Genomic DNA, 14,192 nt, shown 5'->3' with positions numbered 1-14,192 from the left:
TTTGCTTGATAAAGCGTGGCTAAAACTCTTACACACCCCCTGAGATCACCAGCAGATATTTGATAGAGATTATAACCAGGCTTACCCCCTTCCCTACACCTACCCCACCCCATTCCCTCTTTCTGCATCTATTTTAGGGCAATGATTTGGTGCCCTCTAGTGAAACAAGGGATACATCTTTTTACTAAATCAACCATTTGAGGTCAAGGTGATGAGACCTGTGTGACTGACTATATGCTATGACAAATTTCTTTCTTACAATGGAAATCAAACTTTCTATGTGTCAGTAGACAAATTTGAATACCCTACAAATATTTTTGACTCCATAATATATGCTGGCCCTTTGTTGGATATTTGGAGAGACAAGAAGTGCAAAAGAACATCTCTCTGAGGAAAACAAGTCCATCTTTAAACAAGACTCGCAAGCACATAAATAGGTAATTGCAGCAAAACTGGGTGCCCACTGCTTGAAAGGCGGTATACCAGATCTTTCACATATTTGTTTTAATCCGTCAAAGAACTCTGTGCTAGACATTAGCACTGGGAATTTAAGAAACACACAAAAACCATTAAACTTCCATAGATTTTAAAGGTTATAACAACTTTAAGCCCAAGTCGTTCTTAAATTAAAAAAATTTCTTTCCTACATATGATTTCTTTCCTACATATGATATCTTCTTTGCCCTAAAACAACTTTACTATTTATGTTAAGCATAAACAAACTACAGGAGAAATTACACATTCAAGGAAGCAATGGCATTTTCCACAGACCATGTAATGAAACATTCACTGAGAGTATAAGTTTGTCAACTGTGTGTATGTATTTAAATGTATGCCCAAGGCAGGTATTTATTTATACTTACTCCTTTTGTAAAATTACTTTTAACAGCAGATTAATTGTTTAGGAAGCTCAGGAAATATAATTTGTTGACTAAAATTAACATGCATCCATCCATCCATCCGTCCATCCATTTATCCAACCTTCCATCAATTGTGGCCCAGAAGAAAATGTGAAAGACAGTCATTTCTTCATTATCCTCTGAAGCTCACGTCTCCCACACAATCACCACATTATCTTACTCCTCCTTTACACGGTTCTCCAAACTGCCTCTTTCTGCATCCTATTTCCACCAGCCTAATATAGAGCATCCTCCATCATGTTTCAGTTGGAATGTGCAATGGGTACACCCCAACCCCTTACTACTTGTTTTAACTGAACACAGACCTTCTCCATGGCTTTCAGTATTCATTCTAATTGTTTCCAAGCACAAATTGGGGCATCTTTCAGTTATGTTTCAAGTATTTACCTTTAAAACTAAATCCAAACACTTCTGCATGATGTAAGCTGGTGATATGTGCACTACATCATTTCCCTCTCCTTCATAGTCCTCAGCAAGCACCACCTTCTGCCCCAGTGTCTGACCATTCTATCTTTCATTTCTCATTTTGCCTATTTCAACCCTCTATGACACATAATTTCTTTACTTCCCTGAATCACTCTTCCCACTTAACTGCTGAAACCCCAACACTTTCCCTGAGCACACAAGAGACCATCTCTTTTGAGTACCTGATTGGCCCTGCAAGGATTTGCATTCTTTTTGTATTGTTCTACCAACTCTTTCTTCACTCCCTGCAACACTTCGTTTATTCCTACATTTTACAGGGAAAATGCATTGATTTTGTGGTGTATGTGTGTTTGTACATTATAAGGGTGCTGTTCCTGCACTGACAGGACTTTCCTTGCCTTACTTTAGTTAAGACTTGGAGACATGCATGACAAATCTGAAACACAGTACAAAAAAAAACCAATTCCTAAATGTTTGAAGGATTTTATTTTTTAAATAATTTTCTTTTAACACATATAATAAATAAGGTGTGTGTGTGTTTGTGAGTGTGTGTGTATTGTGTATACATGAGTGTATATGTCATGTGTATAAAGTGTGTGTACGTGAGTATACATGTCATGTATGTGTTTAGTGTGTGTACTTGAGTGTATGTGTTGTGTATGTGAGTACATGTGTCTGGTTTGTGTGTGAATGTGTGTGGTATACATCTGTTTTTCAGAAAACTTTTGAGGAAAAGCAGATTACAAAAGCACAGCATGGGTTTTTGTATTGTGTTGCTACTGACTTTTGTTCTTTCTACAATATCAGTTTCAATACTTCATTGGAAAATATGGAATAGTTTATTCTATAGACACCAAACATTTCAGAGGTTGTAAGAATTAAAGAAAAGTTCAAATCTGGCTCCCTGGTGTGGAAAAGTAAGATTTAATCAGAAATCCATGGACAATTTTTGAGGCTATATCTCCAGATTAAATGGAAATAATCCCTAATAGGTTACCTGAAGTCATTTGCTAGACTATGTCACACACACACACACCCCCAAAATTTTAAGCTGTATCATAAAATGGCACTGATTTCCAATTCATGCACTTGATGCTATTTCTTTTATAACTTTTAGACTGAAATTTTTGCCACAGTTTTCAGTAATTAATCACCTTTACTATAAATATAGTAAATGAGCAAGAAGGCTCATTCATCCTTAAGCGTCTTCGGTCTTCATAGAAGCCTCTCAACACACAGCTGATTAGCAGAAGCTAGAAATGAACTGGGGACTGAGAATTAAATTTCAACAACTCTGAGTGCATTTCCCTCAATTTTCCTCCCCCGCGGAGTTAGATTTAAGTAAAATATCATAGAGCACAGCACATAAATCTGGAGATTGAAAGCTAAACCATTATCATTAATCTTCTGTGTATTTATATGCTCTTTAAATTGTAACTAAATTTAAATCTCTTAAGGACACAACTATATTCCCAGAAGAAAGCACAAATTTCTAAGTTATCAGGGATTATATTACATTAGTGTCCATTTAGTTTTAAGTTTAAACAGACTTCTCCTTTACGATATATTCCTAATTCAAGTTTTTATTAGGAAAGGTAAATGAAAGAATCAAAGTAATTTCTTTATTGACTAAGAAAGTAAAAATGTGTTTTTTAAGAAAATATGAGTTATTAGACATACATGTAATTGCTATTATCCCACCAGAAGCACACTGTTACTATCCCAAACTTGCCCAAAGCAGCACAAATGATAAGACTTGATGGAAAGATAAAATTTAAATAATTTAAGTTGACTTTACAGGACTCCCAAAGAGTGGGAGAGATAAACTTTTTATAGGAGTTTTAATAGACTGTACAATCAAATCATACGTATTTCTTATTACGTGCATTCTCTATTGGTCTTAAGAAGAAAGACATAATTTTATATCCATAGGCGTATTCCCTGCTCTATCTAAATTATATGAATTGGTTTGGCCTAAGGATCCAAAGCCAGAAGCTCTTAAACTAAGGTATAATAAAGCACTTTCATATGCTAAGGAAATACGAAAAGAAGACAGATATGTTTTATGTGTCAATAATTCACACAACTTCCTCAAGCTGCATCCTAAATTCTATCCTTTCCTCAACTAGTGGTTGATAATGATGGGCGGTAACTGACATTAGGAAAGGAATGCATAAACGTCATCAGAGAAATAAAATGGCCACTTTCCTCTATAATTCAGTATATTTTTCTGAATATGTAGATGTTATCAATGCTGATACTTGCATGGGTCTGAAGACAGAGGAAAGAGGCAGGCAACATCAATGATGCAAGACCCACCCCCTTTTGTTGTCATGCATGTTTGTGGGAATATTTGTCTCACAGGGACTTGGAGAAATTATCTTTACTGAGTAACTTTCTTTGTCCTCTAGAAAGTGAGATTAAAATGAGAAAGACGATGATTCATTTCGACAAAATCTAGTTTGGGGAAGGCATGAAACAAAAAATGAGTGTTACTGTTTGTTTGTTTTCTCAATGCTTTTGTTTCTTTAGAATTTGGAGATGCCTGTGTTTTCTTGACACCAAAGCTCACAAAATTGTAACTGGGAAAGCAGCCAGTTTCATAAATATGTGCCGATTAAATTCCACTGATTTCATTTCACAAGATAAACTTCAGCTTAGGAAATCAATGACCAATTTAAAGGAAATTCCTTCTGGAAAGTAATCAACACCAAGCGTTCTTTCATTGCTGTTTGCTGCTTGGGATGTCTATCCAATGCTAACAGCATGGTGGTGACCATCACATGGGCACAGTGGTGACTTGAAATTTACTTATTTTTTGTTTGATGGACCATGACCACAGATGTCACTTTTTCCTCATCAATATCAAAGCTTCTTGGTCTTTGATAAATTCAAAGCCCCCCGACCCCTAAAATAAAACAGTGAGACATTAGAACTTGGATTTTATAAATCAAGAAAGTTCACTTCAGCAAGTAAGTGCGTTATCTGTCATTACACAATGATTTAAGCATGTGACCTGTATGAGAGACAAGACTTGATACTGTCTGCCTTTGTGTTCTAAGTATATATGGAGGGTCTTTATATGCTTTTATTTAATGCACATATACATAAAATGGTAAATAAAAGCATGTTTACTCATAGATATGAAACGAATGATTATTATCTACTTGTGGACTTCATTTATTTCATAATCATGTTTTATAACATTCATTACTATCTGTCTACCAGATGGTCCCTATATATACATCTGACTTTACTAAATGAGAGCAGAAATATAATTCTTGTGAACTCAAGTTTCCCTTCCTCTCCTTCCCTCCCTATTTTACCTTAGAAGGAGCATCTGTTGCTGTCATTTGTTTTATAGTGATTCTCAAATTATCTCCAATCCAAGTTATGGTCCATCACTTTCTACATAAGCTTTGGGATCATTAATGATTTCTTTCCACTAAATACTATAGATACTTCTCTGAAAATGTCTGTTAGCTATAAAGATGGTGTTCTCCATAGGACAGGACCAGTATTCTGAAGAACTCTTTGCTTGGTCTAGTGGTGTCTTGTTAAAGAAAATGACTCATTCTCTTGGAATAATTTAGACCAACAGTGAACCCAAATTTGAATTCTCAACGTATTTCCATTTGTCTTCCTTCTGTCCCTAGCAAGGGGCTTTGCCCTATACTGATTTAACAGCAGAGAAAGTATGATGTAAGAATGGAATGAGAAATCTCTTGTTTATATTTTTAAAGAAGTATATAGGGAAAACCTTTACTGACCTAAAAAAAAACACTCAAAAATGCAAGTAAGTGTTACTAAACCATTGTCACATATTTTTTCAACATTTAAAGTTGGTAATTTTGTCTAGGTTGCTTTCAATTTTATGGCTGCTTTTAGCAAATAAATAGCACAACACCCCCCCACACACACACACACACAATTCTGAGCCAGGGGCATGGAGGAGTATAGGAATACTTAATAGAAGACTGAAACTATACATTTAGCTTAGCTTCTTTACATGGATTTATTAAACACAATTTTTAAGCAGGCTGAATAAGTACTAGGAAAACAGATTTTGTACAAGTTTTAAAGGTCTCAAAGCATATTCGTAACTCAAATGCAAGACTGGGCCAAAGTTGAGCTTCTGAAGGTAAGAATTATTTTCAGAAAAAAAAAACACTCCCATAACTGGGAGTTCATAATACTATTTATTTTTCCACAATATTGATAGCATTTCCAGAACTCCACTGCATGGTCCTCTAGATGCTTATTTGTAGAGTTCTGCTGAGCACGCTTTCCTTTGTGTGTGCCCCCCAAGAAGCTAATACATCCTTGGCTGCTCAGTATTATTACCATACTCACAAAGGTCAAAACTGTTTCTCACTGGGACATCTGCTCTCTTCATGTATGTGCTTTCTCCCCAGATACTATGTCAGACCATGCACAGCTTAAAATCGCCCTCGCTGGAATCCTGATGTTCTTTCCCTCTTCTTCCTCTTCCTCCCTTGTCTCTTTATCTGAGTAGATGACCCTAAAGTCTGCCCGAGCGAAAAGCCATATATTTTCATGCTGCACTAGATCATTCTTTTTTAAAATTTACTTATTTATTAAAAATTTCCACCTTCTCTCCACCTCCCCTTTTATTCCCTCCTCCCCCTCCCTCTTCAGTTCTAAGAGCAGTCAGGGTTCCCTGCCCTGTGGGAAGTCCAAGGTCCTCCCCCCTCCATCCAGGTCTATGAAGGTGAGCATCCAAATAAACCAGGCTCCCACAAACCAGTCCATGCAGTAGCATCAAAACCCAGTGCCATTGTCCTTGGCTTCTCAGTCAGCCTTCATTTCCAGCCACATTCAGAGTGTCCATTTTGATCACATGCTCCATCACTCCCAGTCCAGCTGACCTTGGTGAGCTCCCATTAGATCAGTCCCACCATCTCAGTGGGTGGACGCACCCCTCGCGGTCCTGACTTCCTTGTTCATGTTTTCCCTCCTTCTGTTCCTCATTTGGACCTTGGGAGCTCAGTCCAGTGCTTCATTGTGGGTCTGTGTCTCTATCTCCATCCATCACCAGATGAAGGTTCTATGGTGATATGCAAGATATTCATTAGTTTGGCTATGGGACAAGGCCAGTTCAGGCACCCTCTCCTCTGCTGCCCAAGGAACAAGCTGGGGACATCTTCTTGGACCTGGGAACCCCTCTAGAGTCAAGATGCTGAACATGCAGGTTGATGATGGAGAAACCATAACCCAGAGAGGAACTGGAAGGCCAAGGACAAGCTTCATCAATGTTAATGGGATCTTCCATGGTCAAAGAATAGATCTGAAGTATCTTTCTTTGAAGGCACAGCTCACATATTATCATCTATGCATATTGAAAAATAATTTGAATATAACTGGAATGTCTAAGAAAACTTACATTTTTAAAATTTTCAAAATTAATTTGATTTTCTTATGTAATGGCAAATGAATTTTCCTCAGACAATTTGTTAAAATGATAAGAGCAGATTATACACTTGCTTTTAGCTAAAGGCCAAGAAGTGATCAAACAGACATTATAATTTCTCTTAAAAGATATGGGCAGGAATAGAATGAGAACTCATGAGAAATACATTTCTAAGAGCCATATGCAGGAATACAGTGTGATAACTCATTATAAATACAACTCCAATCAACTTATCTTCTTTATGATTTTAAAATGTTAATTAAAATATGACTAGATCCTTGTTACCTTTCCCTTTCCCCCCTCTAAACCTTCTAACATCTCATCCCACTCATCCCTCTCATGTTAACCTTGCTTACTATACTGACGCATATGTTTACATATGTATTCCTAAATATATATGCAACCAATTGAGTCCATTTAGTGTTGTTTGTATGTGTGTGATTTCAGGACTGACCATTTGACAATGCATATCCAATCAGGCACTCATCCTGAGGAAGACTAATTCCCCCTCTCTCAGTAGCCATTAGTTGTCTGTAGTTATTTATGGAGTCTGACGAGATTTCCCCTTCTATGTTTGTTGGTGTTTTTCTAGTTTTGGTCTTGCTTACGCAATCTTGTTGATGATGCCAACATGGGTGTAGTTTCCTTATCTTTACTCTTTCTAGGAAACACAATGTTACAGAAAAATTCCTCATTCTCTGGCTCTTATCTTTCCATATCTGTCTCATGATGTTCTCTGAACCCTAAGTATAGGAATTTTTTAATAGATATATTGGGACTGGGGACTGGGGACTGCACAGTCTGTTGTTCTTTGCATTTTAATCATTGATAGTTTTTCTTGGTTTTCTTTTTATGTTGCCACATGATGCTGCCTTGCTGAGTGGTGACGGGGCGTTTATCTACCAGTATACAGAAACGTGTTTTGAAAGCAACTAGTAATTAAGCTGGTCTTGTCAATTGGCAGTAGTAAGTTCTACTCTAAAATCTATAAACCTTATTACCCCAGAGATTGACTAGGTTTCTAGGATCAGGCATGATTTCCTTCCTGTTGAGGCCTTGAGAAAATGATAGAGCTGTTGGGCACCGACAAGATAGGCACATTTAGGAACATCTTACCCTGCTGGTCATCGTGGTGATTCCTGGGTATCAGCGAGGTAGGACAATTGACAGCTTCTCTCCATTAGCATTTTGCGTAGCACTTCTGATCCAATGAAAAGTAGCCCTAGGAAAAGAGGTTTTTGGCTCACATTCAGTCAAAATATTTCTAATCCTATGGTCAAACTACATGGTATCTTCAGCAACAAGAACTTATCTTCTACATCTAAGAGGTACCATGTAACATAGCAATATACTGCATTGTGTTTAGAAGCTCTTGGACACCTCTGACCAACATTTCACACTGTGAGTTCTCACACGTGCTGCTGGATTTTTGTTAGACGTGGCATAGCTTCATTTAAGCTATTTGTCTGGGTATATAATACACTTATGTATGTTATATGTAAATTTAGTTAATATAAAATAATACTAACCCTTAAGGCTTTTGAAACAATCTCAGTGTTATTTAGCTTCTCCTGTTCCTTCGGTATATCCTCCATCCTTTTCTGTGACTCTGTCTCTCCTTCTGTATAGTCTCTCTCCCCATTTTTCATCTTTTAAAAATTATTATATTTGCTGTTATAGAAAATATATGAATAAATGTTATAATTCATAGTATTCCCGTCTTTTGAAGTTTAAAGATGTAAAGAAAGAGAACTTGCTAAGTCATCTGTAAAATTGAACGGAAAGTTAAGAATATTCAGTTTTGGGCTAAGCCTCACACTCAAAATATTAAAGTGCAGGCTTCTCACGAGTTTCATTTCTTCAATCTGTGACCCTTTCTTGTTTCTATCCATTTCCTAGCTATGTATAGGACATAAAACCTGGAAATGGTCTTTCAACAGGCAATGTATAAATGCAGTTTTTTAACTTTTCCAATCTGGTGACTATGAGGTTTTAATAACCACTATAACAATATAAATTACAATTTAAATATTACACACATATGGCAAAAATAGTATGCTTAAAATTTTTTTAAAGAGTTAGAATGGTTCTAACTCAACGTTCTCTTTTGGTTCCTTTCCCCAGAGTTTAACCCATTTATCAGTTTAATTTTAGGGCATAGTATTGGTTACAACAGCATTTTGAATAATAAATTTATTTTCTACTTTTAGTTCAACCACAGATATTATTTGATGACATCCGATTTTGTTAGCTGAAAACTGAGATAACATCTGTCTCTTGGGTTTATTTTCTTCATATCTCTACCTAGTATGTTTTTATGACAACTCATGAATATTGACCAAAATCAGACTACTTGTGGCTTCAAGACAGAGATTTTTAATCTTCAATAGAGAAATATTTTGTTATTATAGGTGTTTTGAAAATGGAGACAGTCATTCTCTTATAGCATCTATTCTCATAGTTGTATTTCTTAACGATATGAACTTAATCTCTTTTTGCTATCACTAGGCAGATTTTGCCTCTTCTAAAATCAGAACAAAGCTAAGTGATAGACTTAAACATAAGTTCTTTCTCTATAAATCTAATACTGTAATATCTGGGACATTAAATAATATCTACTTCAATATATATCCATAAGTCAGCTGGAATAGTGCATACCTTTATTCCCAGCATTGGGGGGAAAAAGTCATGGGGATCTCTGTGTGTTCAAGGCCAGCCTGATCTACATAGTGAATTCCAGGCCAGACTGAGCTAAATAGTAAGACACAGTCTCACAAAGTTAAAAATTAAGTCATTATCTTCACCTATTCATATTTTTTTCGAAAGTTGCAATCTTATGCTGGAAAGATCCCTCAGCAGTTAAACATACCTGTTACTCTTACAAAGGACACAGGTTCAGTTCTCAACACTCAATGCTGGCTCACAAGCATCTGTAGCTCCAGTTCCTGGGGATCCCATGTCCTGTTCTGACTTCTGGGAATGCTCCACCTTTGGTGCACACATATATGCCAATAAACACCCAAGCACTTAAAGTAAATATATCTTTCTTTATAATCCAAGTCCATCTAAAAATCAAATTCACTCACCTTTTTTTTTAACAAAAATGTTAACTGATACTATAATCTTCAAATTGATCATAGTGGTAATAATATGATGTCTACACACACATATGCATATATATGCATATTGTGGTGTTTAAATCATATTAAACATACCTGTATCTGTAAAAATCTGTATAATTTTCAGGATGGCTGCATTAATTGACATTTCCACAAACATAATATGAGTCCTTCTCTTCGAGTTGTCTGTTCTGGAAGATTTCTCAAAGTCTCCTGTGCAGTTTTCATCATACAAGAACTCATTGTTTTCCTTGTCTTGCTTCCTTCTCTGCTCAGTTAATAACGTGTTCACTGGAATATATCTTCAAATAATTTCTTAAGAAACTGTACGGAAAATAGAGTTCTGAAATGGTGCACAGCAGAAAAGATTGTACATTGTTTTACTTGGTTTTTCTTCTTCAGTACAAAGGCCTGGGTCCTTATTGCATTCCAGGACTCAGTATGGTGTTGAAAAGCTCAGTTGCAATCTAATTCCTACTTGTTTACATGTAATCATCTTGAATGTCTTTTTCTTAACTATCTTGCTTTTCACAGTAATTTTATTACAGGTACTTCAGCAAATTTGTTTAATTTCCCCTACTCTTTCTGTGTCTCTTCCTAGTCTATAATTTTTACTTAGACATTTGAACCAATACTCGGTCTCATTTCTCCTCCCCCTTTTTCAGTGTTAACATTTTTCAGTGTGGGGAAAATAGTTTTACTCTTACACCTGATTTTGTAAAATGGAATCATAGTTTTCATTTAGTAATAGATTTCTTAAGTCTTTTTCTCATTGCCTAAATGTTAAGTACAGAAGTGTCTAAAGGGGGAACGGTCTCATGTACTCTCTGCATTGTCTTTTATCAGAATAATGTCTTTTAATATCTTATTGTTTTATCACAATTTTCAAGCTATTTGTGTTATCTATTAACTTTACAATTTTGAGCAATAATCCCCCCGGTCACTTTAAGTATTTACATAAAGCTTGACACTTTTTCCTTGGGCCTCCCAAATTTACATTATCCACTTTAAATCTAACACACAGTTTTGCAGGTGCGTTGACTTGGTTTGGAGCCCTACATTTAGGGAATAAAATGGAATCAATTCTTCTTAACGTTCTTTCAGTAGTGTCGACGCTTTCAGTTTGCTAGAACACTCCAAATGTTCTCTCCATACTTTTCTGAGTCCATATTTCACTTTTCAAGGTAATGTTAATGCATCTCCTTCAACCATAATATCCTCTGCACGAGCTGACACATCTCGTTCCAAATCTTGCATGACTGCTCTCTGTCATGTGTGCCTTTGAGGGATTTGTTGAAAGTTGTCTACAAATAGCTCTTTGTGCTTTTTCCCCTGTCTTTGGGATTAAAAAAGTTCAGTGCTATACTCCACTGTAGTTTTATTGAAATCAGAAAATAGAAGAGCTAAAAGCAGATATAAGTCCATCATTTCAAGCCAGAATTATCTTCCATCTTTCAGGGAAAAAAAAACACACCTATATAGTTCTGTGGTTTAATTGGAGCAAGGGATATATTTTTATCTCAATCTATGTACACTAAAAATTTCCATTTTTTTCATATGTTCATTTATAAATGTTTATGTGTGACATCATTAAACATCACTTTGACAAACTATATATTCATATCATCTACTCAACTGGGTCTATTCAAAATACATTATCATTTCTGTACTTCAGATGGATACTACTTTGCTCATATGTTTTTATGTGTTGAAAACCATTTGAACTGCCATATTCCAAGTAGTCTTAACCCAAGCTATATAGATAGGTAGATAGATAGATAGATAGGTAGATAGATAGATAGATAGATAGATAGATAGATAGATGATAGATAGATAGATAGATAGATAGATAGATAGATAGATAGATAGATAGATAGATAGGGATATATAGAAATATGGTATTCAATCTCATGAATCACTAGTACTCTCTTGATAAACTGAGCCTTAGAAATCTTAAAAATGATAAACTTAACAGAGGTGAGATCACATATAATTCCTTTCAAAAAAATTGGAACAGGATTCCAATTCAGGTATCCTAAAAATGTTAGGGATTACAGAATGTGTAGTTACTGAAGCAATAACAAAACAAAACACATTCACATGCTTCATCTTTCCAACTAGGCATCTTGGTACCCTACCAGTTACAAATTATTCTTATGAGGAACATACAGAGAAAAACATGAGTCAAAATAAGCTCCAAGCTAGATTGCTTTTGTCCATGATTTGCCTTGAGCATTTCTTCTTTTCATCCAAAGACATAGGTGCTAAAGGCAATAAACTAGACATTTATCAATTTTTACATTAGCCAGAGGATGATAGAAAAATATTAAATAAATGACAAAAATAGAAAAAAAATAATAAATAGATAGGAAGGCTATTTCTTTGTTTAGATCAAAGTTAAATATTTATAGGCAAATGGTTTTTGAAAATGTGTATGATAAATTACTTCTAAACTCTATTTAAAAATTCATAAAAAATGTTTGCCCTTTCGTTCTGGCATTTATGAAACCTCAGCTACTTAAGACATATCCATAGCCAACATGACTACATATATAAATATTAGTATATATATTTAATATATATATATACACATATATTTTTCATGAAATTAATGTTGTTCATTATACTTTGGGTTCCTGACACTTTCATTATATCTTCTCTGTCTGTCTGAAAACCTGAGATAATAAGGTTTTGTTCTTTGCATGTCCGTGCCTGCTCTATGAAGTCCTTTTATCTGTATAATGGAAACCTCAAAATTCTACAACTTTCAGGGAGTCTATGATTGAATTGTCACTGTTGTGTTATAAAAGTCAACATTTCAATAGAAAAATTAATGTGTATGATAAATTACTTCTAAATTCTTCTATTTAAAAATCCATAAAAGTGTTTGCCCTTTGGTTCTGGTTCTGGTTCTGGCATTTATGAAACCTCAGCTGCTTAAGATATATCCACAGCCAATATGACTACATATATACATATAAATATTAGTATAGGTATTAAATATATATATATACATATATTTTTCATGAAATTAATATTGTTCATTATATATTAAAAATCGCCTTCAGAGTTCTATCTAAGTTTTATACTTTCAATGACCATAAAACATAAGAGAGGGTAAGAGAATTAGGTGGCTGATAAACAAACAAACATGACTGGTACCAGTAGGAGCAAGTACGTGTTTGAAGCTTTTGCCTATACTTGGGACTCTTTTCCTCCTATTAGGTTGCCTTGTCCAACTTCCCTAAGAGGACTTTCAGTTTGTCTTATTGTATCTTGTTTTGTCCGGTTCAGCTTGGAGGCCTATTGTTTTCTGAAAGCGAGAGAGGATGCTTCTGGGAAAGATGAGAGCTGGAGGGAACTGGGAAGGGTGGAGGGCGGGAATTGTGATAGGAATGTAATGTGTGAGAGAAGAACCAATTTCCAATTAAAAAGGAGTATATTTCAATGAAAATAAAGTCTTAAAATGAAAAACAAAAAGAAAGTAACCAACGTTTACAACAGTTTTACTTAGAATAAACAAGGACTAATATAACGATAATGACTTTTCTCCTTTATTTCTTTTCAGGTCATATGAACCATTCTTTCCTATAGTATTATACTTTACATAAAAAGCATTGAAATAACAAGTCATGGCTCCTTTGAGCGATTAAATACATTATAGTCAACATGATGCTCATTCAATCAGAACATGTGACATTCATTTCACAGATTTACTATGCCTTATATTCCCCGCCACTTTGCTTTCTTCTAAGTTTGTATAAAACTCAATGACTGTGTTCAACCAACATGTTTATGTTCCTCTAATTTCAGCATGTGGAAAATTGATGAAAATCACAGGCCCCATCACAGTCAAGACATCTGGAACACGATTTGGTGCTTGGATGACAGACCCCTTAGCATCTGAAAAACATAACAGAGTATGTTGCTTCTATCAGGGCTTTTGCTTATAATTATGTTTCTCCTATACTATTTCTTCCAGGCCATTCTTTTTATTCATGATATTGGTTATGATGTAAAGAGCTTTATTTCTTGATATTTTTCAGTTAAAACTGTTGATATATCTAACTTGTGGAACAAACCTATTTTAGTAATTTGTTCTTACAATTTTCAGTGTAGTGTAGGCTAATTGTTATTGAATTTAGTCTTCATTTATGTTTGAAATGTATGAATCATGGTCATATACAATTTCCTGAATATTCCGTAAGAAATATGATCTTTATATTAAAAACCCTGAGCACTAAGTAATGAACCAGTTTATTATGTAAATCATTATATTACTGGAGATAATTACAA

General features: G+C 35.1%; 1 protein-coding gene across 3 annotated transcripts in view; it reads left to right on the top strand.

Moving 5' to 3' along the window:
- Nucleotides 1-14,192, top strand: part of Olfm3 (olfactomedin 3) — a 204,453-nt gene that overhangs the window by 186,430 nt on the left and 3,831 nt on the right. For all 3 annotated transcript variants that reach the window (XM_085677793.2, XM_048456967.3, XM_048456968.3), the window contains one exon: nt 13,710-13,816. In XM_085677793.2, coding sequence (XP_085533919.1) covers nt 13,710-13,816 — 107 coding nt within the window. The remainder of the gene's footprint in view (nt 1-13,709; nt 13,817-14,192) is intronic.

The sequence above is a fragment of the Myodes glareolus genome, chromosome 17 (assembly GCF_982192425.1).
Source record: "Myodes glareolus chromosome 17, mMyoGla1.1, whole genome shotgun sequence".
Classification (NCBI taxonomy): Eukaryota; Metazoa; Chordata; class Mammalia; order Rodentia; family Cricetidae; genus Myodes; species Myodes glareolus.
This window is presented reverse-complemented; position numbering and strand designations above follow the sequence as displayed.